This window comes from Osmerus mordax, chromosome 1 (genome assembly GCF_038355195.1).
Source record: "Osmerus mordax isolate fOsmMor3 chromosome 1, fOsmMor3.pri, whole genome shotgun sequence".
NCBI lineage: Eukaryota > Metazoa > Chordata > Actinopteri > Osmeriformes > Osmeridae > Osmerus > Osmerus mordax.
Window position 1 is genome coordinate 5283022 of NC_090050.1, and position 27067 is coordinate 5310088.

Sequence of the window (27067 nt, forward strand, 5' to 3'; positions counted from 1 at the left end):
TTCCCATCCCTATCCTGGGGGAAAAAACCAGACCCTGTACATTTTCATTTACTCTCAATTACATTAAAAGTATTTTGTACATTCCCTGTGTTGGATATTACTTGTATATTGCCATGGGTATTACGTGTTTTATTTCTTGAATAAGGCTACTCTGTGTACTGTCCAGCTGTCTTCAACCCTGTGTATTCCCAACCTGTTTTATTGTAATGTTATTTTGCTTGCTGTTGCGCCACAATTTATCCTTGGGTATACCCATCACATTGACCAGAGGCTCTGCCCTTACTATTTGTGCACTCACACTGCCATCAGGTGGGCATTTTAACAAACTTAAAATGTATACCTTTTTCGAAATTTGAATATGATATAGTATACAAACTTAATTATTTTTTCAGTAGCTTACAAAATAGCCTACAGTTATTGATAATGTCACTGCCAATTTATATTAGCCTATTTCTTAACCTTAATTCAATCAAGATTGGTTGAGTGTGGACAGGTTTTCTCTCTTGCAATGATCGTTATCTGGTTTCCCCTCAGAAACAAATGAAGTGGCAGCACCCAATTTTAAACATGTACAGACGTTAAAAACGGCCGTGTACAGACGTTAAAAACGGCCTTGTACAGACATCAAAAATTGACGTCTGTACACATTAAAATGTCTGTACACGAACGACAATTCAGACGTTTTGGCACAGTTGGCGTTCCATAAAAGATTGCCACGTTAACACGTCAGGTAGAATTTCTACATCTTAAAGGCAGGGTAGGAAATTTATTTTAAAGCATTTTTTGTTGCTGAAATTATCTTCATGTAACGGATGTGTGTTTAGGGCATGAACAGGCACAACTCAATGGGTTTTGTCATTTATTCGCTCCTGCAAAAGACAATGGAACAACAAATTGCCTTTTTCTTCTCTTCTTTGCACCACAGCTTCCCTCAGCATTACAAAATTAGTGTGCGCCTTACACATTCTTAAAATACATACAAAGTACATTACATAATGTGTTGAATGCACACTACTAGCCAGAGCTATAACATTTAGCAAATATATACATTTTAACACGAAAAACTATATCCAGAAGGGATAACAGTGCCACCTAGAGGGCCAATTAGAAAAGTGTGCATAGGTGAGCGATTACAGAGATATCTAGAGTTATATACAACAAACAAAGGATAGCGCATGTACCTGCAAAAGACAATGGAACAACAAATGGCCTTTTTCTTCTCTTCTTTGCACCACAGCTTCCTACACACGCAAATAAAATATATTTATACTAAAGTCTGTGGAGAACTAACGTTAGCCACATGTCACAGCTCGCTAGCATAATACATTTGGCGGCTAACAAGTTACAAATATTCATGGTCAGAACAAAGCAACTAGATAACAAATAATCAGAGAGTGATATGCATTAAAAATTATAACAAAACAGATCAGTTTCGGACTAAATTAGGACATTTGTGCAGCAACACTTTTTCACACAGCTTACCCTCAGCATTACAAAATTAGTGAGGGATACGGAGTCCTACGGAAGCTTAAAAGGCAGAAGAGACTGAGTGCAGTTCGGAACACTTGCGCGTTAAAGAAATGATGAAAAATAATAGTAAATGCAATCATTCCATGAAATAAAATTCACAAATACAAATTGGAATGAAAAATTAACAAAGTGCATTTTAAACTCTGTTACATTCACATCTTGCAGCAATAAAGCAATCAAATTACAACTGCAGACAGCAAATTATCTAACGTCACTATGGCTGCCTTTGGGAAATGCAGTGGCACAGCTATGCTACTTGTTATGCAATAAAAAAAAAACTTGTCTTGATCCGGGGAATCCAACGGTACTTTATTTTTTTAAATTGGACATTACGTAAAGTTACGTATGTAAACACACATCCAACTTTTACCCGTTGGTGGCGCTAGAGTGCTTCTACAGGAGACATGAAACCTGGTGAAAAGGATGAGGATGACCATACAGTTCTTGGGGTTGCCATCTCTCTACTAATGCCAGGAATCTCTGTGTGCGTGTGTCTGTGTTTAGTTTCCTACAATTATCTGGAGAACTGGGCACTCTGCGAATATGCACTCTATGAATAAATTCATATTTTGCAGGTGTCCTTTTTATAATCCAACAGAGTGCAGATTGACGTTCGGATCAACATTTCCAAAAACAATCCCCATCTTTCATGTGGCTCCCCAGCATCATGGGAACTCATCCCAGCCCCTTTTCTCTGATTGGTCCCAGCCCCTTCACTCTGATTGGTCCTCTGGTCATCCCTTTCCCCCTCACTGTGACCAAGAGGCAACCTCCGGGGATGAAAAATGAAGCCAATTCACAAGGTGTGTTCGACTTCATGCAGCGCCAGCGGCGCCGACAGCCGGCTGTCTTGAATCTGAGAATGCCATTGGCTGCTTCAAGTCAGCCGGGCTGCAGGAGGCTGCAGACGACGCCGGCGCTGCATGAAGTCGAACGCACCTATTGTTTTCCCGTGACGTCACGTTACAAGGGACATGGCCCTTTGGAGGGCAAAAAAGACTTTCCGCTGCCCGCCAACCATAAGAAAGTCATACATTTACTTTGAGTCTGTTGCTTTTGTGTTGCCAAAATACTGGATAGTTGTTGTGCAATCGGATGCACTAATCTTGTATTTTTTGCCATAAAACACACCTGTAATCGGTTAGACATAGTTTGTTGTGTATCGAGGCGACCAACAGCAGTGGTCGTAGTGAGTTAAAGTTAGCTAGTTAGCTAAATAGTTGGGTTGTTGTGTTAGATGCCACTGCAACACTTGCAGTTTGTGTCCATATATTTCCTTTTCTTTAGCTGAGAGATGATCCAAAGAAACGTGGGAAGGTACATTTGCCTTTTTGCTTTTGCTGCGTCAATGGTGTGAGCCGCTATCGCCAGCAGCGTTCTGCCCTCCAGGTCACCGCGCGTGTCATGTGACTGAAAACTATGAATATGGAAGTGCAATACCGCCGATGGTAGCTTGGGGCTGGCTCCAAATAACTCTGGCTCCAATTGACTCCCATTCAAAAATTGCCAACTTCTCTTATGAAATACTAAGTCCCCCAAAAAATTCCACAATTCATTATGGTGTCATTAGCTAGATTCCCTTCTACTTATCAATGTCCGGTTGCTCCATCTGAAAATAATTTTATAATTAAGTAGATATTAGGTCTCAAAGATCGGTATATTTGGGGACAGGTCCAGTCTGGAGTTATTGACAATCCATTTGGTCTTCTCGTCTTTTCCCCGGTGAACTTCAGTCGCATGTTTTCTTCTGTTATAATAACAATAACTGTTGCTAACAATAATTGTTGCTATTTGTCTGTGCATTTTCCAGTTTTGCTAGTCATTAGCTTGTTTTAATTACATTTTCGTTCACCAATTAATTATGGCTTGTTCTTCGGTTAATTGTACTAACAGACCCTCAAGGGACAAGTAGTAACACCGGATTGTGAAACACTATGCATGGGGTACCTGTAATACAGACACCAGGTACCCTGAAAGATTAGAGGGAGGAGTCGTTTATTTGCTCCTTTTCCAAAGCCAAAAATTCAACTGGACCAATGTAAGCGATGGATAAGGCTCTGTGGTCGAGTAGATTACTAATTGAACGTCCAGACTATTACCAACTAAGGACAGTTATGTTTGCTCAATTATGTTAATTCCTGATTTGTAAATAAATTATATTTGATGATATGCATAAAAAAAGCCCCCCAGCACTGTATTGTACACACCTTGTCTGCTTTTCTCACATGAGCTAACAAAACCATCAGCAAGTGCCTAAAATAGTAAAGATAGCTATCAGATGCGTGCAGTAAAATGGTACAGAATGTCCAGAAAACTACCAGAACATGAGGCACATAAGCCACACAAGTTTTGTTACTGGAAATGGAATCTGCAACATTTCTTAATGAAAGCAACAGTGATAGACAGTCAGTTGAAGGGACAAATCAAGTCAGAAATTTAGAAAAACAAAGCAATATTGGACAGGGTTTCGGATGTGACATTGCACCAAGCATCTAGAAACGTTCTCATCCGGTAGAGAACTGAGAATATTGATAATGTGCATAATGGAAATGTTCTTGGCACACTTAAGTTAGTTACATTATGACCCACTTTTACAGGAGCACTTACAAATAGTCAAAAACAAAAAGTACTAACTGAGCCCTGAAATCCAAAATTAAGTCATACAACTATGTGGCGATCACATTTTCAACAAAAATAGTAAGTGAAAGGGAGAAAGCAATCTATTACTTGATAATATGTGATGTAACTCCAGATGTCTCCCATACAGAGCAGAATGTTTTATTGTTGAGGTATGTGCTTAAGGACCAAGACAATGTTAAATGGAAAATCTGAATTTACCTCTTAGCGTTCCACGGCCCGCCGGCAAGGATTGTTAATAGCCTTGCAGTGTCTCCTTTGTAATATTGAAATGGCATTGTTTTCGCACGGCAATGCTGTGCAGGAAGCAACATTCCAGAAAGAAAGAACTGGATTTCTGATGACTATAGTAGTGCTCCCTTCACTGTATTGTATTGTCTCAGAGAGATGGGTACTAGCTACAGTATGGCTTGATGAGCCGAGTCTTTGGATAATCACTGTCTCCTATCAGCCACCTGGTCAGAGATTGCTCTGAAAGACAAGTTCAATGTTTTGAAGTTTTGAATTTAGTAAAAAGAATCATTTGTGGAGCCAGGGTAATTGCAGTAGAAATGAGGGACATAACCTCTCCTATCACAAACAACCTGAATATTTGTGCAATGGAAAACCTTGTCATTTATATATATGTCATAGTGCTCTATACATAAATGTGCTTGATTGACTGATTGTTCGGTCGTTAGGTGCGCTCTTTTTTGTCTTGTTTTGTCTGTTAATTCAGTGTTCTGCCAAGATTTCCGGGGTTCTCTAACTAGAGAAGTACTACTAAACATCAGGACTACAACTCCTGTGGATTTATTTCCCACTTTTCTGCTTCCAGCGGCGGAATTAGTGGGAATTATAGTCAAAGCCACCCTCGGCTTTGTCCTAGCAGCGAAGCGCCGTAGGAGAGGCAAACAAGCCGGTGCTCTGGTGCGACTCCGTCGGCGTGGGGCACGCACAGCGTTACCGGGGATATTTCTCTCCAACGTGCGTTCACTGAGCAACAAACTGGATGAACTTCAGCTACTGGTGTGGAAAAACAGAGACTTTCATTCATCTTCCGTTTTGTGCTTTACGGAGACATGGCTGAGTGAACTGATCCCAGACTCTGCGCTACAGCTAGCAGGTTTCAAACTGCTGAGAGCGGATCGTAACCCTGTGCTCTCTGGCAAAACGAAAGGCGGTGGTATTTGTTTTTACATTAACAGTGGCTGGTGTGAAGATGTGACAGTGATTCTGCAGCACTGTTCTCCTGATCTGGAATCATTTTTTATTAACTGTAGATCTTTTTACTCGCCACGAGAGTTTGCATCATTCATTCTGGTTGGCGTCTACATGCCTCCGCAGGCTAGCGTTAACGAGGCTCAACGTGTGCTCGCCAGCCAGATACTGAGTGTGGAGCATGAAAATCCGGATTCCTTGGTTATTGTGCTAGGCGACTTTAACAAAGGCAATCTCACTCAAGAACTCCCAAAATATAGACAATTCATCAAATGCCCTACCAGAGAAGGAAACACCCTGGATCACTGCTACTCTACAGTCAGCAAAGCGTACCATGCGGTCCCCCGAGCAGCACTGGGTCACTCTGACCACGCCATGGTCCACCTGATTCCTGCATACATGCAGAAGCTAAAGCGCTGTAAGCCTGCTGTGAGGACATCAAAACAGTGGACCAGTGAAGCTATGGAGGATCTGCGGGCGTGCTTGGACTGCACTGACTGGGACATGTTCACGACTGCTACCAATAGTCTGGATGAGCTCACAGAGGCTGTGACATCATACATCAGCTTCTGTGAGGACTGCTGTATACCAACACGCACCAGGGTAAGCTACAACAACGACAAACCCTGGTTTACAGCTAAACTTTTTTAGCTGTAAACCTAAAGGTTTGGTCAGAGAAAGAGGCCGCGTTTAGGAGTGGGGACAAAGACAGTTTCAAGGAGTCGAAGAACAGGTTTAGCAAGGCGGTGAGGGAGGCTAAACGACTGTACTCAGAGAGGCTAAAACACCAATTCTCTGCAAACGACTCTGCTTCTGTCTGGAGAGGGCTCAGGCAAATTACCAACTACAAGCCCAGAGCCCCCCACTCCACTAACGACTCCCGCCTGGCCAACGACCTGAATGAGTTCTACTGCAGATTTGAAAGACAATTGGACAGTCTTGAACTACCCCTTCCCACCCAGGAGGCCTCCCACCTCCCCCCCTCTACAGTGACGACTCTCTCCATTCAGGAGGGTGAAGTTAACAGACTTTTCAAGAGGCAGAACCCCCGCAAAGCAGCTGGGCCGGACTCTGTCTCTCCAGCCACCCTCAAGCACTGCGCTGACCAGCTGTCTCCGGTGTTTACCCACATCTTTAACACCTCCCTTGAGACATGCCATGTGCCAGCCTGTCTCAAGTCCTCCACCATCATCCCTGTGCCCAAAAAGCCAAGGCCAACAGGACATAATGACTACAGACCCGTCGCCCTGACCTCTGTGGTAATGAAGTCTTTCGAGCGCCTGGTGCTGGCACACCTTAACTCCATCACTGACCCTCTACTGGACCCCCTGCAGTTTGCCTACAGAGCCAACAGGTCTGTGGACGATGCAGTTAACATGGCCCTCCACTTCACCCTACAGCACCTGGACTCCCCAGCATCCTATGCCAGGATCCTGTTTGTGGACTTCAGCTCTGCCTTCAACACCATCATCCCCGCCCTGCTTCAGGACAAGCTCTCCCAGCTGAACGTGCCTGATTCCACCTGCAGGTAGATCACAGACTTCCTGTCTGACAGGAAGCAGTGCGTTAAGCTGGGAACACAAGTCTCTGACTCCCGGTCCATCAGCACCGGATCACCTCAGGGCTGCGTCCTTTCTCCTCTGCTCTTCTCCCTGTACACCAACAGTTGCACCTCCAGTCATCCGTTCGTCAAACTCCTGAAGTTTGCGGACAACATCACCCTTATTGGGCTCATCTCTGGTGGAGACTAGTCTGATTATAGGTGGGAAGCGTCCAACCTGGTGACCTGGTGCAGCCAGAACAACTTAGAGCTCAATGCTCTTAAGACAATGGAGATGGTTGTGGACTTCAGGAAGAACACAGCCCCACTCACCCCCATCACCCTGTGTGACTCCCCAGTCAACACTGTGGAGTCCTTCTGCTTCCTGGGCACTATCCTCTCCCAGGACCTCAAGTGGGAACTGAACATCAGCTCCCTCATCAAGAAAGCACAACAGAGGATGTACTTCCTTCGGCAGCTGAAGAAGTTCAACCTGCCAAAGACAATGATGGTGCACTTCTACTCAGCCATCATTGAGTCCATCCTCACCTCCTCCATCACCGTCTGGTACGCTGCTGCCACTGCCAAGGACAAGAGCAGACTGCAGCGTATCATCCGTACTGCTGAGAAGGTGATTGGCTGCAATCTGCCTACCCTCGAGGACCTGCACACCTCGAGGACCCTGAGGCGAGCGAGGAAGATTGTGGCCGACTCCTCCCACCCTGGTCACTCCCTGTTTCAGTCACTCCCCTCCAGCAGAAGGCTGCGGTCTATCAGGACCAATACCTCACGCCACAAAAACAGTTTCTTCCCTTCCGCTGTTGGCCTCTTCAACAAGGCCAAGGGACCACACTGACTCAAATGACTTATTTCTTAAAACACTCTGCTTTTGCACTGCACCACAACATGGTATCTTGTACATTTGTATTTTTTGTAATATTTGTATTTTTGTATTTTTATATTGTAATTTACGGCAACTTATATTTATCCCACTTAGTACTGCTAGTTTATGTACCCTTAATATAGTTAGTCCACATATTAAAATTTTTGGTATATGTTTATTGTATGCACCTTCCTGCCAAAGCAAATTCCTTGTCTGTGCAAACTTTCATGGCGAATAAATCCCTTTCTGATTCTGATTCTGATTAAGGGTTTGGAAATAAATGTGCTGTGTAAAAAATTGCTGATGAAGACACATCCATAGCCTGCAACGCCTAGTCTATGGCAGACTTTACGGAATATATGCTTTATGCACCTGAGATGCCATGAGATACATTTCAGTCAAGACAATCACGTATTAGATTTGAGCATTTATTGTTACATGACATGAACATGTAGGTTTGACTTTGGCGGAGTGGATGATCTAAGGGAAGCACTCCCTGCCTCCTCGATGCAACACATATATACATGACATATGAGGCAGGGAGCAATAGAGATATAACCACCAACATGCCACCACTCCGCCAGACTGTGTATAGCGGAGCGCCGCTGCTCCTGAGCCACAGGAGGACCCCCTGACATCCCACTACGTACGTACTGTTGGCGAAAAACAAGCGTTTTATGGATGCGCGAGTCATGCTAGCATTAACGATGACTAAGACTATGTGTGCATATCCGTCATGTTACATACCATCTGATGTGCGGTTTACCGAGCCGTCCCACGTGCACATCCCGTCCAGACCCGGTGCTGGACGGAAGGTGGGAGTCAGGTGGCTGAGCGGTGAGGGAAGCGGGCTAGTAATCTGAAGGTTGCCAGTTCGATTCCCGGCCGTGCCAAATGACGTTGTGTCCTTGGGCAAGGCACTTCACCCTACTTGCCTCGGGGGAATGTCCCTGTACTTACTGTAAGTCGCTCTGGATAAGAGCGTCTGCTAAATGACTAAATGTAAATGTAAGGTGAACCTGCCCCTCTTGCTAAGCAAAAATATAGTAAACCTCCTAATATGGTGGAGCGCCCGGTCCCAACACAAGCTCTTCTCCTGTCTGGCCCCCCAATGGTGGAATCAACTCCCCACCTCCATCAGGGACACTGACTGTCTCCCCACCTTCAAGAAAAGGCTCAAGACGCACTTGTTCCGGGAGTACAACAGCACTTAGGACTGCTTGGCTGGACCGGATTTTAGTTTCCTCCAGGATCACAATGACTCGTATTGAGAGACTTGTTGCTCTTGTTGGTTAGTTGTAACGGTTTCAAATTCTTGTACTCGCTGTGAAATATTTTACTGTTGATTGTTGTTTTTTTTCTACAGGTACACTCTTGCTCTCTTGTGGGGAGTTTCATGTTGTTCAATTGTAACTTGTTTAACTGCATGCTCTTATGGTTCTTCCCTTTGGCATTTATTTGGTTTTCCACAATGTATGCTTCATGTTTTGGCTGCTTGCAATGTTTGGGGCTATCTCGTTGTTATGATCAGTGACCTATGCTCTTTTGTAAAGCTCTCTCTTGGAAGTCGCTTTGGATAAAAGCGTCTGCTAAATGCATAAATGTAATGTAAATCTAATATACAATAATATACCGTATTCAATACAATATACTAAACCTCAATAAATACACATAACCTATACTAACCTTATAACCTATACTAACCTAAGACAAGTGAAGTACAATAGTGCAATATTGCTGATAGCAATGTCAGAGGTCTCACATACGCCCACAGAACTGCCCCTCAACCAACCTAAACCCTCAGTAGGCATATGTGCAAGATGGGTAGAGACGTTATGATAGTAGACGTAATCTTGATTCTGAATGCTGTTCTCTTGGCCCGTTAATCAGCAGCTTGCTGAGGGCTCCGAACACCTACATTAAATTGAATACCCGATACAACTCAATCTCTCCACAGGCACTGTACCACGCCGATAACATGTCTGCGCTGTGCGCTCCTTAGCTCCTGCTTAGAACCACGAAGTTGCATCCTTCATCCACCAGTGTGGATTGAAAATACCTTCCTCCTGTATTCGCCGGCAGACAACATAAGCCTACATGTGCACCGTGCACGCACCCGGGTCTGAGAACCCGGGTCACCGTCTGAGAAATGGCGGCATGCTTGCCTACCGGAACTCCTGAAATTGAAACAAGGCCACACCGTCTCTAGAGCCTGAATGAATGCGGTGATCAATGTGAGATTCCCGCACGTTTGTCCACGTCAGCAGTCTGACTAGATTGATAAGCACAGAACCTCCTTATGATGATGTGGACCTTGCTTCGATATCACAACACAGTAACATTTCCCTACGCTACAATTTGTGTAAAGCCGCGGAATACGTCTCAAGTGCCAGGAAAGTTAACTCCGTGGGCCACTGGGCTATGTCCGGAGACCGCGATAACCCCCAAACCAACGGAGGGAGCCGCGTCGGTATGATGCATAGCGGGAGTAAGTGCCCCCGGGCCCCACAATGACATCAGGTCACGCACAGCCATAGAGAGGTGCCCGAAGCGGCCCTCACGACGCTGAGGACGCGCTCCAGGTATCCGAGGGTAACGAGGGCCTACGGTCTACTCAAAGGACAGCTAAATGTCCCCGCAATGGAACGCGTCCGAACACCGAGATGCAGCGCGAGCGGAGACGACGGAACATCCACTACCAAATTGTCCAGCAGGTGCACGATGCCGACTGGTGCTCATTACCAGGATCCAACACGGAGCCACCGACAGCGTGTCGATGTGCGCAGGCCGCTGCGGCAGCCAAACACCAACTCTACCGAGAGTAGGCTACAGATGCCGCCCCACTGACGCCGATTAGGTGCCACTGAGAGGCATGCAGCAGAAGCACGGACCAGGGGTCGTTGACCTGCAGGCAGGCTGAGAAATAGCTGTCTGCTTGAGATGTGAATGCTAGAGTTTAGTCCATTTCCTCCAGAACAAGATGACACTAAGAGGGACTGTTGCACTCGTTGGTAAGTCGTAACTGATTAACTATTGTACTCGCTGTGAATCGAAATACAATTACTTTGAATGAAAGCGTCTGCTAAATGACGCAGTCATAACTGATAATATTGAATGTGTCCAAGCATGTAATGCAGATAGACGTCCCTTCATGCGATGATGGCAACAGTACCCACACGTTAGTATCAACCCACTACTAGCCAACAACGTAGGATCACTCTGACGGCCCATCACACGTCAATTACACTCGATTTTGCATTGCCACACTCGGCATAACTTAGATGCGTGAGTCTGAATATCCCAACGCTCCCACAGCATGAGTTATTCCCAAAACCGTAGCTAGCTAGCTAGCTAGCTTTGTTCCTTCCGGGCAAGTACCTAGCATAACACTCGTAGCTAGCAACGCTAGGCCTACTAGACGCTGGTGTTACCCGTGACTTATGATGGTATTTGACATTTCGTAATTTTTGGCTGCCTTTAAATATCTGTCCGGGACAGCAGACAAACATTAGCCACTCTGGCTAACTCCGGCGCACTTACAGTTTTGCTGTTGATCAGTGTGCATTGTCCCTGAAATAAATGAGAATGACAATGAACATATTGACAAGCCGTTACGTAAAGCACCGGCTCATACATTTCCGATATCGATTCCGACTGCACAGTGTATACTTCTGAATGCCATGGCAATCAAACAATACAATCGATTTAAAAAGCCAAAGATACACAAACCCTCTCATTCCGGTACGCCATTCCAGATTTCCAGCCGGTGGTGCCCTAAGACCCGGGACCACGTCAGTCCTCACCTGAAGTCAATGTGAAGTCGAAGGCCACGGGAGCGCCTCTGAAGCAGTACCGGGGATCGGTGGATCCACCGCCGTAGTTGACCCATCCTCCAGCATGACGAGTCGAGCACTCATGTCCGGCAGAGACCTTGACGTCCAGAGGGGCCAACCGCACCGGGTCTTCCTCCCTGGACCAGAGCCCTCTTAGCGGGCGCCGTTCGGGAAGAGAAGGAAAGAGAAAGGAGCGGCCTCGCTGCACTCCACGAAACGTACAGTTCCTCATGATTACACCCAAGGGAAGAGACACGACCATGACGTACATGGAGTCCAGGATGCGTTGGACCGGCCAGCCCTTGATGGTAGGCGATCTTTGAGCCGACGCGAGTTACGCCGACCTGGCTATCCGCATCGTCGCAACCGCCATCGGGGTGGTTGTCAGAGGGTGCGAATCCGGCTGAATGCCCGAAACCTCCCGCAAACTCCTCCAACAACAAACAGTCCACCCCCGGATCGCGAGAGCCGGATATAGCAACACAGGCGAAAGCAACAACCGACAACGCAGGAACACAAACAACATTGGCAGCAGCACTGATCATACAACAAATGGGCTGAGTGTGTGCGTGTGTGTGCGTATCCTCGCGGCCTTTTAATGCCGTCTTAACAGACGTGGCCCAATGGGCTTGTGCTGGCTAACACAGGTGTGGTAATGACAGACGGATGACGCGCGCTGCCCGATTGCCCTGCCTGAACTAGCTGCGCTTATCAAGTGCGTGGAGCATTGAATAAAAAAAGATGTCTCAATTATATACCAATAAATAAAACAATTCTGTCTTAATTATTAAAACAATGTTACTTTATTCAAAGAAATAATAATATTATCCATTAAAACAGTCATTGGGTATTATTCATGTTGTATCTGCATAGCAGATGACTGAAAAAATCAAATTTTGGTGAACATGTTTACACAAAGGGAAAGAAAAAGTCATAGGGCAGCTTGGCGTCAAAAGTCGGAGTGGCCTTATAACCAGGAAGTGTGGCTGCTTCTACAGGGATGAAGGTCACTGAACTTGTCACGTAAATGACTCGGCTACTTCCAAAGAGTAAGGCCTGTGGACAAAAAGCTCATTGGTAAATGTTCAATTAATGCAAATAACCTCTGTCCATGAAGATCTAATGCCAAATGATGATATCAAATCAGTGCTTCCCTTAAATTTCCTACACTGTAGCAGCTAGCTAAGATTAGCTACATAATTAACGTCATTACCAGCTGCTCTGAATTCGTCACTATTTTCAGCATCTGAGAAGCATGTTGGCTCTTTGTGTAAGCCATTTTTTTTCTAAACATAAACCAAAAATATACTAGCTCAACAGAAGTAACCACGCTTGCTTCATGTTTTGGATGGCTCAAATGCATGCTCTTGTTGATTTTGTCCATAAACTGCGTTAAACTCTGTCTGGTTAACCATGCTTTGAAGGTGTGACTTATTTTTTTACTGTTATCACCATTCATATAAATACAACCAATGTGTTTATGACATATTGTTTGCTAGAATACAACATTGTTTACAAAAAGCACAATACTGTTTGCAAACCTCTGAATTCTTCATAGATCTAGGCACTAATCTTACTCTTAAAGTGTATTCAACACTAAATATACACATTTTCTTATTGGGGGTCTTATGGTAGGTCCACCCACCACAGTCTCACAAAATCTTGTGGGAAACTGCACATGCAATAAAATCGGCAACACAAATCAAACAAAAGACAACATGTTAATGCGACTAATGTAGGGTTTTTTTCAGCTTATTTAAAGTTTGAGAGTGGTTTATTGAGCTTCAGTCAGTGAATTATATTTTATTGATAGGACACACCAACTAATAATGTTTTTTGCTGCATTCAGTTACTTTAAGTTGAAGGGAACTGATTGGCCAGGAGTGAAAGGTCCCTCTTAGGAAAGCTCTTTCTATATGAAACAATAACTTAGCAAAATTACTGAAAAATAACACCCTAGGCTGCCCTAGATTTTCAGTAAGGTAGCTCAGTGAGGAAGTTATATTGTGACTTTCACAAATAAATACTTATTTACCAAGTTGCTGGTGTTTGTAGGAATCACTTCTTTGACGCTCACGATCTGAGCCTGAGGGTTCATCAAGGATCCATAGCTGGTCCATTTCACCTCCAAATCAAAGGACAGGGGGATACTGCAAATATGTTGTTCCTACACAGCCAAAGAAAGAATTGTGAGTGTTAAAAAAAATTGTTTTACACATAGCACGTTACCATTTCAAAAGAAAAATAGAAAAACATAAAAGGCAAACCACCCACAAGACTGAAACAGTATTTTAAGTGTGACTGATTATGGTTGATTATGATTATTGATTGAAACAGAGATCAGTTTTTATGTTTTAGCTTACAGTAATGTTATATTCAGTGACGGCTGGTGGTGATATTGGGTGGGTGGGCTACAAAAGTGTACGCTATAATAGGCTATATTCATCAATAGTTCCCGCTGCAGCAAATGCAGAATTACATGAAACAAGTTTCAACCGACATGTGAATTCTTAGCTACACTTGCCGTTAACCAGTCCTTTCTTTCAAACCAACTTACACAAAACGTAAAATGTTGTTTGTCATTTTGTGTAATTTGAACGTTTGGATGTTGTGTACCAAGTCGCTTTACTTCAAATTATTATTCCACAGAAAATGGATGAAAAAGTCAATAATCCACCTCATTCAAAATTTAGCCAATACCAACCATGTCAATGATCACGTTCCCCACTCTATCATACACAGTAACCACTAGCACCACTAGACTGTACTGTCTATACGTCCATTGTCATTGGTCAAAATGTCAACGGCCTGTGTGGGCTGATTTAAATTAGCCAAAACTAGAAGCAAATCAATGGGGCGTGCCTCAATGCCTGTCACACACACTATGAAGATGAATGGTAGCTGATGCGTTTGGGCAGGAAAAAATAAGCCCATTTAGATCTTTTTAGTTTTTCATGTGACTATTTGGTGTTGCTGCTCTAGGTGCCACCAAAACTTTAAACAAACCTTTAACAAAAATTCTCAACTTTATTATAAAAGATAAAGAGGGCTGAGCCCTATTTGCCCATTTATACCAGCCGACACCTGACAAATACATTTTGACTATGGACGATAAGGAACGTAAAGGTCACTACACACGGCAGGTGAGCGATGTTGCCTGGGGGCAATGGAATGTTGCTCTGCGACGCCAATTGCTTAGTAACCTACACAGCTGGCGACCGATATCGCTTTGTATGGCAGAATTAATACATTAGTTAAAGTATTCCATGTGCTCCAAGCCCTCGCTATTTGTCCTTGTATTTGAAGTATTTGGGATAATATAACTCAGTCAATCTCAAAACATTAACTTTTTCCCATCTATTCTGAACTCCAGATGTCTCTGGGAAGCAACCAATGTTTTAGTTGGGTAGATACATTAACTGACACTTGTGTATTCGGAAAACTGATTATTTTTTTTATTTTTTTTTATGTAGCTAGACTAGTTAGCTAATTGAGTGTGCCAAAACTATTAAAAGGTTGCTCACCATACTTGCTTTACTGTTCTCGATTGGTACCCAGTCCATTGGATTTTGAGATTGGGAATTCCCAAAGGAGGCCACATATTCAGGATAGTCTTGTCCCCTTAGCACACCCAGTATGCCCTTTGACAGTTGAGAGCAGTTTGCTGTCTCCTCTAACCTAAAAAGAAAAATACACAAAAAGATGGATCTGTCTTTTGACTGTCTAAACTAACATCTAAATGACAAGAGAACAAGAGAATGTTCTTAAGAACTAGGCATTTTCAGTTCTAATTGGGATACATTAGTAAACTATAGCTGCAAGCAGCAATGGGGTGGCCAAGCAGGTCAGATGACCCAGAAGAAACTTTCGACATCCTCAGAAGAGTGTTCCAAGTACATGCAGCAAGTTTGGCGTGAATCCATCAAAGATTTGCTGAGATACGACACAACTTTCTGTTTGGCGGCTCTGCTGCCAATTTCGATTGGCTGTACCGGACAAATGGTTTCGAAAATCTAAAATCATTTTGATAGTTTGTGTGAGGATTGCATTGACTATAGCTTGTAGCTTGACTACAGGTAACTAGCGACTGCGGTGTACCTGGCTTCCTTTGCAGTGGCTTACAGTCTCGCTAAACAGAGAATCAGAGACATGACAAGCTCGTCGGCTTTGGCTGGATTCAAACCTCTGACGTTGCCGTTGCCAGGACACAAACTTATCCTAGTGAGCGTTTCTCAGTGCTGCAAATCACAGTTCAGTTACTGGGTAAAAATATAAGCAGTTTTTCCTGTGGCAAGCGGTTGTCCGAGTTGGCCCAAGTCCTATTTTGACATGTCAAGGTGATTGTGGTCTGAAGATAATCTGTCCCAAATTTGGTGAATATTTGATACATTTTGTAGGAGGAGTAGGACAAAAACGTTTTATTAATTCAAAATGGCGGCATCAATTCGGCTGGTATCACAAGTTTACATGCGTCAGACACGGGATCGCCCCCCTAGAGGTTAGAGGACACATCTACAAAGCACAATAAATCTGACTCTTCTTGAGTATAGATCCCCTGAGAATGAAACATGATCATTACCATTATACTGTTAGACAGCTACTGTGGCATACCTGGCTTCACTAAACAGATGAACCAGTATCATGACATGCTTGATGACTGTGGCTGGGTTCGAACCTATGACCTTGCAATTCAGAGGAACCTGTCTTATCCCAGTGAGCTATTCTCACTGCAGGGAAATGCTGTGTTCAGTTACTGTATAAAAAAAAGTAAGCAGTTTCTCCTGTGGGAAGCGTTGTCAGATTTGACCCAAGTATAAAAAGCTGTAATTCAGTCCTATTTTGACATGTCAAGGTGATTGTGGTCTGAAAATGATTTGATTACATGTCCATGAAAATAGGAGCAACGGCGAACGAGGAGTTTGTTTTAATGAAAATTCCAAATGGCCGACGCCCAAAATGGCAGACACGGGACAGTGTGATATATTTCGAGTTAGTATGCCACTTAGAATCAGGAGACCAATCTTGTGATTTATGACAAATCTGTTCAGAAGTTATGATGCAAGAAATCCGATGCACTGGCTAGATGTAGCATCACTATATATCGACAAAGCACAATAAAACTGACTCTGAGTATAAATCCCCTGAGAATGAAACACTATCGTGACCATTATGATTATACTGCTCGACAGCTACTGTCGCATACCTGGCATCACTAAACAGATAAACCAGTATCATGACATGCTTGAGACTTTGGCTGGATTCGAACCTACGACCTTGCACTTCAAAGGAGCCCGTCTTATCCCAATGAGCCATTTTCAGCGCTGGGAATTGCTGTGTACAGTTACTGTATACAAAAAGTAAGCCATTTCTCCTGTGGCACGCGTGGTCAGATTTGGCCCAAATTGTTGCCCCAACAGCTGTAATTCAGTCCTATTTTGACATGTCAAGGTGATTGTGGTCTGAAGATAATATGTGCCAAATCTGGTGAATATTGGATACATTGTGTAGGAGTAGGGAAAAAACGTTTTATTCATTCATTCAAAATGGCGGCCTCATCAATTCGTCTGGTATCAGGCATTAACATGTGCCAGACATGGGATCTCCTAAGATATCACGAGACATAGGAATCACTGAAATACAACAAACAAATCAACAGTTATTGGTCAAAACACAATTTTGCCTATTGTAGCGCCCCCTAGAGCTCAAATGACCCTACCTTTTTCGGACCTCTTAATAACAGGGTCATGAATCCATACATCAAGTTTGGAGTCAATGCATCAAAGATTCACTAAGATATGACCTCACTTCCCTTTTTCCGGATCAGTTGCTGAATTTGATTGGCTGTAACTAACAAACGGTTGCGAAAATCAAAAATCTGTTGAAGAATTCAGTGAGGGTTGCTCTGACGATGATACCTGCCAATTCTGGGGAAGATTGGACAAAAATTGTAGGAGAAGTAAAGAAAAAACGTGTTTCCTAAATCTATTGTACAAAAAAATCCAATATGGCGGCCGTTATAGGTTATTGAGGCTTTTTTGTTCCTCATGAGAAATAAGGCATATCTAATGAATTTCAGAATTTTGGGACAAATGGGATGCGAATGGCATCACTTTGTAAATGGACAATTGGGGCTTGGCCGTTGCGCCACCTATGGATAATGGTGCGTCATTTGTGGTGTGGTAGTTACTCCTGGCCTATACTATCAATGTTTCAGGATTTTGAGAACTTTTTCTAAAATGCATTACCATCAAGATCCACAAGGGCCTTCACTTCAAGCCAAGGAATGAGTGGGGGCTTGGTCAGCCCACAATTGCCTGAAATGTTGTGTATGCGTCTCGCCAAGCCCGCGCGTGTGTCAAGGGAAAGGCTGAGTGTGTGAGAATGTGGAGCACACGCGCGCTGAAGAGCAGGGGAGACATTTCATTGGAAATTTCGTTAGCAATTAGCCAAGCATGCATGTTTCAAATATTCACCACAAATCGACTTTTCATGTTACAGTCAACTTTTCCTCAGATTTGTGTACTAAACATTCTCAAGAGTCTTCATATGAACTTGTGATTGAATCAAAGTATCAGTTTTTGACCGGCGGATGTGTAAAGCATTATTTTAGTGTTAGCGATAAATTCGATTTGCTTTATATCAACCATTTTTGGAGATATGAAATAGCCTTTGCACATGGTAACATGTTGTAGTGTCTTCTTGTGACATACCAAGTTACGTGTTGATATCTCAAAGATTTGCTGAGATTTGACCCAAGTTCCTGTTTGGTTACTTTTTTGCTGATTTTGATTGGCTGTACCGGACAAACGGTTTAGAAAATCAAAACGCCATGGGATACATTTTGTGAGGCTTGGTCTGAAGATCATCTCTGGTCATTTTGAAGAAGATATGACAAAAATTGTAGGAGGAGTAGGCTTTCAAAGGTTTTTGATACAACCGGAAATAGCGGAAAATCTATATAACCGGAACTCGTCTTGATCCAGGGAATCCAATGGTACCTCATTTTTGAAAAGTCAGTCATACGGTTCAAAAGTTGCGTGTGTAAACACAAGTCCAACTGTGACCCATTGGTGGCGCTAGAGTGGTCTAATGGGATACATGAAACTTGGTGTAGGTATAGAAGGAACTGTCCTTAATGAGTGTGCCAAATTTCACAAAAAGTTATCCAAGGGTTCTAGGGGCTGCCATTGACTCCCATGGAACTAGAATAATAATAATAATAAAACTAACAATAACAATAGGTTTCCTCCTTACGGAGGAATCCTAATAATAATAAAACTAACAATAACAATAGGTTTCCTCCTTACGGAGGAATCCTAATAATAATAATAAAACTAACAATAACAATAGGTTTCCTCCTTACGGAGGAATCCTAATAATAAAACTAACAATAACAATAGCAGCTTCGCTGCTTGGCCCCTAATAATTATAAGAAAAGGTAGAAACACTTGAGGTGGCTGCACCGCTTCGCGGCTTGGCCACCAATTAGGCTACACTGGAAGCATTACCTCTAACACAAGGACTCTGAAAACAGGGCTAAAGGTAGAAATAGCATGTACATCTGACTAACGATTGAGCAATAAAACCTCTGAAAACAATACATTCTATACTTTAAAACCTGTACTTGCAAATTAACTAACAATCAACTGAAGAAATTTACTGTTTGCTGATGCTAAATCACATTCTATCAGCTCAAGCTAGCAACAGGAGAAAACGTCATGATTTCGCACAAGCGCGCTGAAGGGGAAACAGGGGAACTGAATTCTCCGGGACTGGAGTCAGGTGGCTGAACGGTTAGGGAATCGGGCTAGTAATCAAAAGGTTGCCGATTCGATTCCTGGCTGTGCAAAATGACGTTGTGTCCTTGGGCAAGGCAATTTACCCTACTTGCCTCGGGGAATGTCCCTGTACTTACTGTAAGTCGCTTTGGATAAGAGAATCTGCTAAATGACTAAATGTAAATGTAAACTGTTTGCAAACAATTGTCAGACCAAAATGTTTTCTTGTTCCACACAAACAGAAAAGCATTATTGTCGAGTCCAGAGAATTTCCTGAAAAGATTGCACGTCTCTCATTAGCTCAAGGTTGACTGTGATCTGAAGCTGATGATTGCTGTACAGCACACAATGAAATTCTGAAAGGGCTAATAAATACTTTTCTATCCATCCACCTTTGCCAACTCGTTTACTTATTCCATCAATAAGACAAACACACCCTCACTGACTTTGCACCAGATAAATGCCAATCTATGCCCATTGCATTTCAATGTCATTTTGCTAACTGCGAAGTGCAATTATCCGGTCTGCGGGATAATGGATGCTGTTAAAGGCAGGATAGGTATTGTTTTTGAGAGGCCCTTTGTCATATATGTTGAAATAAACACATCCTGATAGATATCAATAAATAAAATGCTCTGACAGTGAAATAAAATAAAACCGTTATATTTGTGACCGTCACATGACTGTAATAAACACAACCATTTGGAACAAATGCAATGATTGGACGGCATTCGTACTGAAGGACAGAGTTTTTACCTGACTACCTTCCTCTTGGCAGTTGGCTTTGAAGGGAGGGGGTGAGATATTTTGAGATGAATACCCTATTTTCGGAAAATAAGCCGCATTTTCTATAAACCGCACCCCACCAGAATGGGAGCTTTGTGTTTGTAAATCTGAGTATAAACCACACTGGAATATATGCCGCACTTGATACGGGAACAATGATACCAAGCAATGTACGAGTATAGGCGATCTGACAGCATGCCGTTGCAAAACACTTCGGAAACGAAAGTAAGTGCGTAATGTTTTCTATTGCCCGGGAATGAACTAATATTTACCTTTAGACGCGTGAGTTCTACATATTTTCGACGGCCCCCAAAGCGCAAGTTATTTTTCTGAAACGGTAGCTAGCTAGCTTTAGTTAGCTTCCGGGCTAAGTTAGCTAGCATAATACTCGTAGCAATGCTACCCTGTTACTTGTTAACCTTCTCATTAGTAAATTTTGAAGCCTGTTTTGTTATAAAAACGTTCTATAAGCCACTTCGAAATATAAGCCTCACCACCACAAGAAAAAAATTAAATCGGGGTATAAACCGGGACTTTGTTTTAGAAAAATACGGTACTTGCCTTGAGTTTGTACTTCAAACTCAAGCCAATATTGCATGTTTTGCAAAACTTATCTACCCTGTCTTTAAGACTCGCAACTGGTTGTTCATCATTTGCCAGTGGGTCTAATCAGGGCAAGTTTGACTTTTACACTGACACACATAATATTGCATAGGCTAGGTCAGGGGTGCACAATTAGAATTCAAAGAGGTCCATTGACTAACATTTGGGTGGGTGCTGGTGTTTCTGATTGGCTGGTAGGTGGCATTTAACTATGTATAACTCGAGACAGTTAGAAACTCGGCAGAAAACTTCCCTCCATATGCCTGCACCTTGTCCATTAATTTTATATAGCGGGACAAGTTATCCCTTACTTCTCAGCGTGAGAAATACAAGGTGTGGCATGTGAGATCTGTATCAACTTTCCTGACTTGTGTGCACATGGACCAAGGTCTGTAAATTGTGCACTCCAGGGCTCTTTCAAATAGGCTTGTGTTGTAAGCTTCATAAATTCGGCATTTGCATGTATTTCTTTGTTTGTACCTTAATGTGCAGCCAGATAACATATTAACTCCAAATAAGACAGGGGAGCGTTGATGTGGCCCTCTGAGACAGTCCTCCAATTCAGTACCTTTGAAAAGGGTAATGTTTCCCTTGGGATCTGAACTCTGAACTATTCCAGTGAGCATAACCGTTAAGAACATATTTTTCAATAAACAGAACAGATACACTTTTACTAGGCAATAACACATACCAAGTTACCAAGAGACCCGTTAAATTAATCATTCATTGCTTACTGTTGACATCAAAGGTCTGTTTTGGATAAAAAATGGGTTTGAATACTGCAAGATTTGCCTATGAATCTGTTTGCTTCAAGGTAGGTGATGCAGTTCATGGTGGTGTCAGGAGAAGATAACTTTAGTGGCATAGGGTAACATCAGCCATTTTCTAAACTTGAATGCTGTTAACAAATAACAAATGAATTATGCATTCTTTCTACCATCTACATGCAAGTTGAACGATGGACCAATGGTAAGACAGTTTGTGGTGAAACCACATATTTTTTCAAATGGTGTGCAAACATATAGTATATAAAAAGAGCAAAAGATTTCAAGGATCAAATGATTGCAGATCTTTTCCAACCAATGATTTACTGAAGTCTGTGACATACAGAAATTAAGGAGTTTGGAAAATAGAAAAAGGATATTCCACTGTTCTTGATCCCGACACTAACGCAAGCCCCAACACGTACCCTGGATTCCCACTGTACTGGACAGACACCTTCTCAGCATTTTTCTGTCAGGGGAAATTACAGATATACATTCATGCGTCACACTCCCACATCTCAATTCAGTGCAATTGTTTCTGGCAATGAAATCCCCACTTAACAGCATATCTTAAAAAACTGAGCCAGACAGTGGTTTTTACACAATAAAGAAATACCTGGACAAACTTAATCCGAAACTCCTGGTTCATTGCCATCATTTCTGCATTTAGGTTTCCAAGAATCAGTGCCACAGACAGGTTCAGAATTTCACCAGCCTCATTGTATAAGACCAAATAGTCAACCTGTAAGCAGAAAATAACATAAAAACACTGGCCAGTTTGTGCGATAGACTAATGCGTTCTGCAAAGAAGGGAGACTGGCGTTTGGAATGAAAGGGAGAAAACAGGACAGAGTAACACGACGGATATCGCTATAAAAAAAAAGAAATACTGAAAAAACGTTTTTGATGACGTAGTTAAGGCGGCAGGCGTGTATAAGCTGCTGCCTTAGCTGCAAAGTGCTGTGGGAAACCCCGGTTTCTTAACCTTTGTGCTGCCTTCGGGTCACATGACCCAAAGGTTCATAACGAACCATCGTTGTGTTTACCCAATTTTAAAGTTGTCGCAATACGACGGTGGGTCACAATGACTGATGGGTCAGAATGACCCGAAGATAACACAAGGGTTAAGCATACATTTCTTTGTAAATCAAACAGATGTTTTACTTGCGCTATACCTGGAGCACCACGTTCATACACACTGCTGGCTCTACCCCTTGGATGAGCAGAACTGGGTCATGGCTCTGGTCACTAGTGAGCTGCAGTGGAGATAGAGTACCTTCCAACGACTGGTAGGTGATGGATGCAATCTCAACAGCAACGATCTGCAGCAGACAGAAGTATATTTTTCGATGGACAAAGAAAGCATCTAAAATTTTTTTTTTTTGCTGAAACACACACTAACCATTTAGCTTTTCAAAGGTAGACTCAACAATCTACAACAGTGAGTATGCTTTCGGGCAACAAGCCATCAACAACAATTACTGTAGCTAACCTACAATTTTAAAACTTGTTCTACTTATTCCCAAAGTTGTTATTGTATTTTCTTTCGGATTTTAAATGAGATGTTGCATCAACAGTAAAATAAAGAATAGTACAACCCCAAAACATTTAATTGTTACTTTTAGGGGAAATTTGAGGTGACAACCTGGAAAATCTAGTCAGGGGGCATGCTCCCCCGTAATACTTTTTGGTATATTTAAACATTAAATGCGTCAGTCTGGTGCACTTTGAGAGCAAGATTAAGAGGCTAGATCTATGAAGAATGTTGTGCTTTTGTAAACAATTTTGTGCTCCACTACACAATTTAATCATAAACACATTGGTAGTATAGCTATGAATGGTGATGACACAGAAAAAAAAGTCACACCCACAAAACATTCATCTCTGCCTGCCAATTCCCCATCCAGGCGCCAACTGCATTAGATAGGGTCCAAGTTTGCAATTGGACAGCTTATAGAGTCTGATGAGAGCCAGAGCTACAATTGGTACATGGCTTCAAATAGGAACTCAGACACGAGAGGAATCAATTAAAAATATTATATTTGACTTGTACTATTGCTTTTATTGATTGTGTAACATTTTATTTATATTGGGAAAGACTGTAGCTCGGGACACCGCAAAGACTGCGGCTTGTTTATATGTTTATATTGGGAAACCACAAAGACTGTGGCTCGAGATACCGCAAAGACTGCGGCTTATGTGTTTTGGATTCTCGCAAAGACTGCGGCCTGTGTTCAGAAGGGTTTTATTACTTTTATCACTTGTATTATTGATTTTATGTAAAGCACCTTGAGCTGCAATTCTTGTATGAAATGTGCTATATAAATAAAGTCTTATTAATATTGAAGAGTAACCGTAAATAAAATAGCGGTCACTGTTTTGTGTACTTAGTGTACAATGGGCACTTATGTTGCAGATATTACTGGGTAACTTTAGGTAGTAAACAGAACGACAAACTAGGTAGTACAAAGCATAATCTATGCTTAGAAGGTACATTGTTGTAACCTCACTTTCAATAACATCCACATGTACAGAAAACAATGATGATCATGGCACAATATATAGCCATATTTGTACACTTATACATTCATGCAGTACATCTGTATCAGGAAATACAGAGGGTCTCCGTTCTGTGTTGGACGCCTGGAGTGCAGCGTCATATACAAGAACGAATTTACACCATCGTAGCCACACCCACTGGTAGAAGGAATGGGACAAAACTCTTGAAAAAAACACTGAAAAAAGCAGTGGTATGAAAAACGAGAATTTGTAAGAAATATATAATATATTTTTGTAATCAGACATTTTATATTTGATATCTATATATATATATTTTATTTATTTATTTTACGATTACAATATAAGGCCTTCCCCCACCTCTCATATGCTCAAATCTGGAGTTGCTAGTTGCTAGTTTGTGCGATAGACTAATGCGGGGGGATAGTTTGAGCGATAGACTAATGCGTTCTGCAGAGAAGGGAGACTGGCGTTTTGGAATGGAAGGGAGAAAACAGGACAGAGTAACACGGCGGATATCGCTGTTTTTTTGACAACGTAGTTAAGGCGGCAGGTGTGGTGCTTAGGCGGCCGCCTTAACCTTTTCATAATCCTGTTAAATTTGCCTGAAAATGCCTAAACAGCATACCCAAAGTAAATTGAAAGCTGTTCTTGAACCATTTGGAGTACATGCATGTAAATGGTCTCTTTTGAAAGCTGACACTCTTAAGTTATTTCCCCTGTTGTCAGGACCCTGTCAGTCCTACTAGTGTTGAGTAATAGAAGCTTGAACACAAGGAAAGTGAAAGTTTCTATTTCCGCCTAGATTTTGTTTGGAAAACAGAGGCCTGAAGAGGCCTAGAGGTGGTAGGTATTAGCTGGAAGACTAAATTGGACCACAGGTTGAAGCCTTACCCAATTCAAATCAAAGGTCAAACATAATACCACAATATATTCATATTTGACACATGTTTTTATAAGAGTACATCCAGGCGTTTTCTAAAAGGGCCTTTTGGAGACTCCAAAATGACCCTTTGTAACCAAGGTCAAATACTCATGATAAAAAGGTATTATTTTTCATAATTGTTATCTCTAATGAAAGGTGGTACTTAGAACTATCATATACAATAGCTAAATCCCTAATTAGTATTACTGAAACACAAAAACTGAAGCATGAACACATTGGAGTGCTTTATCTGATTCCCAGGATTGGCGCACAAAGAACACTGATTCTGTCAACCATATTGCGCAATCGACTTTTATTTTGAAGGCTCCACAGACACATACAAATGAGGTATTAGCATTTTCAGATAACTCTCAGCTACAAGGCTAACGAGCTAATTTCAGAGCCCGTCAAAGCCAGTTCGAGAAATTTGTTTAGAACGAGTGTGTGTGTGTGTGTGTGGGGGGGGGGGGCAGGACGCACAGACCTAGTTGGCTTTAGAGGGCTGTCAACGGGGCATGGAAGCTCCTATTGGGTCAATCTTGGTGTCAATCAAAAGGGGAGGGTTCAATGGACATTTTGATGCCTTCATATCGTAAATACTCCGTTGCTAACCGGAGAAAAGAACACTTTTATGTGAATAAGTTGTTTCTTCCATCGGCTAACTTGCATAATGAAACAAAGGATAATGGTTATTCATGAATGTAAAACATTGTATTTGGACGAATTACTTTACATGGTTAGATACTTTGAACCCTTGGGAATGTACGCAGACCAAGTTTTGATGTGTTGTTTGCATACCTGGGCCCCGTTCGTCGTAAGGGTTGAAGCTAAGTTAATCAATTGTCCCTTTAGCCCGTTCACATTAGCGAGATGAGTGAGAATAGCAAATATCGGCTCGTCAACGGCTGATCCGCATCCAAATCATGTGGTTAATTTCAATCAGGCTAAACTTATCAGGGAAATTGCACGTGCACGTCCTACTTCAAAAGGCAGGAAAGGTCGATCACCAAAACCGTGATTTTCTAACGGTATGATGGCGGAAAATACGAAAGAGAGAGCGGTGATAGGCTATTCTCGCCATCCGAGCAAACTATTATAATGAGTCTCTAGACCAAGTCAAACACCGCCACCGCTGCCAGAGCAAGACAAGCAGCTTGGCAAAAAATTGCCAATAAGCTAAATGCGAAAGTTTTGGGGAAATGTATAGGCTCATTTTAAGTGCATCATTACCCCAATCAATCAGATCACATTTCTTTAAATGTGCCTGCTGGTATAGGCTTAATGGAAATTAATAATCGAATGAGATCTTGCTAGCGAAAATAATGATCTCAACTCTTTCAGAATAAGTAGGCTAGATAAAAACAAGGCCAAAGAGTATCTAATTGATACGAATTCATAGACAATCATGAGGATATACTGCGCTTATATCATGTAGGCCTACTATATATGTGCATGTAGGCCTATGTGTAAATCCCTCTTTGATTTAATTGACTGGGACATGGCCAGGGAATATGATGAATTGATTCATCAGCTGGTTAAGCGCCAAGTACACTTTTCTTACAGCAACGCATGCTGCGGCTTTGCCAATGTTTTCTGCATCGCCTATACTGTATAAAAATGTAGCCTATAGCCTACCTGACGCAAAAAACCTCAAGGCTATGCAGTCTGAAGAACAGTTAAAGTTTCAAGTAGCTTTATTGTCAATTTCTTCACATGTCAAGACATAAAAAGGAATCGTTTCCCACTCTCCCACAGTGAAACATATAAAAAGCACAGGCACAACAGATAAGACAAGACATTTCGTAAAACATAGCGTTACATATTCACATACAGCAGAATAAGCTCATAATAAAGCATAAAGCTTGCTGCGGCGTGTGATATTTGCAATGTACGGCCCGAGAAGGTCTTGCAAATAAATGAGTCCTTGTCGGCTGAATCGATATCGCTCAAACAAGAACTCATCCGTGTGAAATAAAGGATCTTGGCAATCGCGAAGAACTCTATTGGTATGGAAAGCTAATCGAACTAAAATATAGCTCCTTGGTCAACTGGGTCTCTCAAAAAGGGAGCT

The 27067-nt window shown here is 42.3% G+C and overlaps 1 protein-coding gene across 1 annotated transcript in view; it reads right to left on the reverse strand.

Annotated features, from left to right (window-relative positions):
* Window positions 1-12413: 12413 nt before the first annotated feature.
* LOC136943502 (tectonic-1-like) overlaps window positions 12414-27067 on the reverse strand; it is a 54903-nt gene continuing 40249 nt past the window's right edge. The window contains exons 8-14 of the mRNA XM_067236851.1: window positions 22730-22876; window positions 22171-22296; window positions 21935-22023; window positions 21271-21408; window positions 15148-15301; window positions 13659-13790; window positions 12414-12679 (exon numbers count right to left, since the gene is read on the reverse strand). Of these exons, the coding sequence (XP_067092952.1) occupies window positions 12533-12679; window positions 13659-13790; window positions 15148-15301; window positions 21271-21408; window positions 21935-22023; window positions 22171-22296; window positions 22730-22876 (933 nt within the window). The 3' untranslated portion in view covers window positions 12414-12532. The remainder of the gene's footprint in view (window positions 12680-13658; window positions 13791-15147; window positions 15302-21270; window positions 21409-21934; window positions 22024-22170; window positions 22297-22729; window positions 22877-27067) is intronic.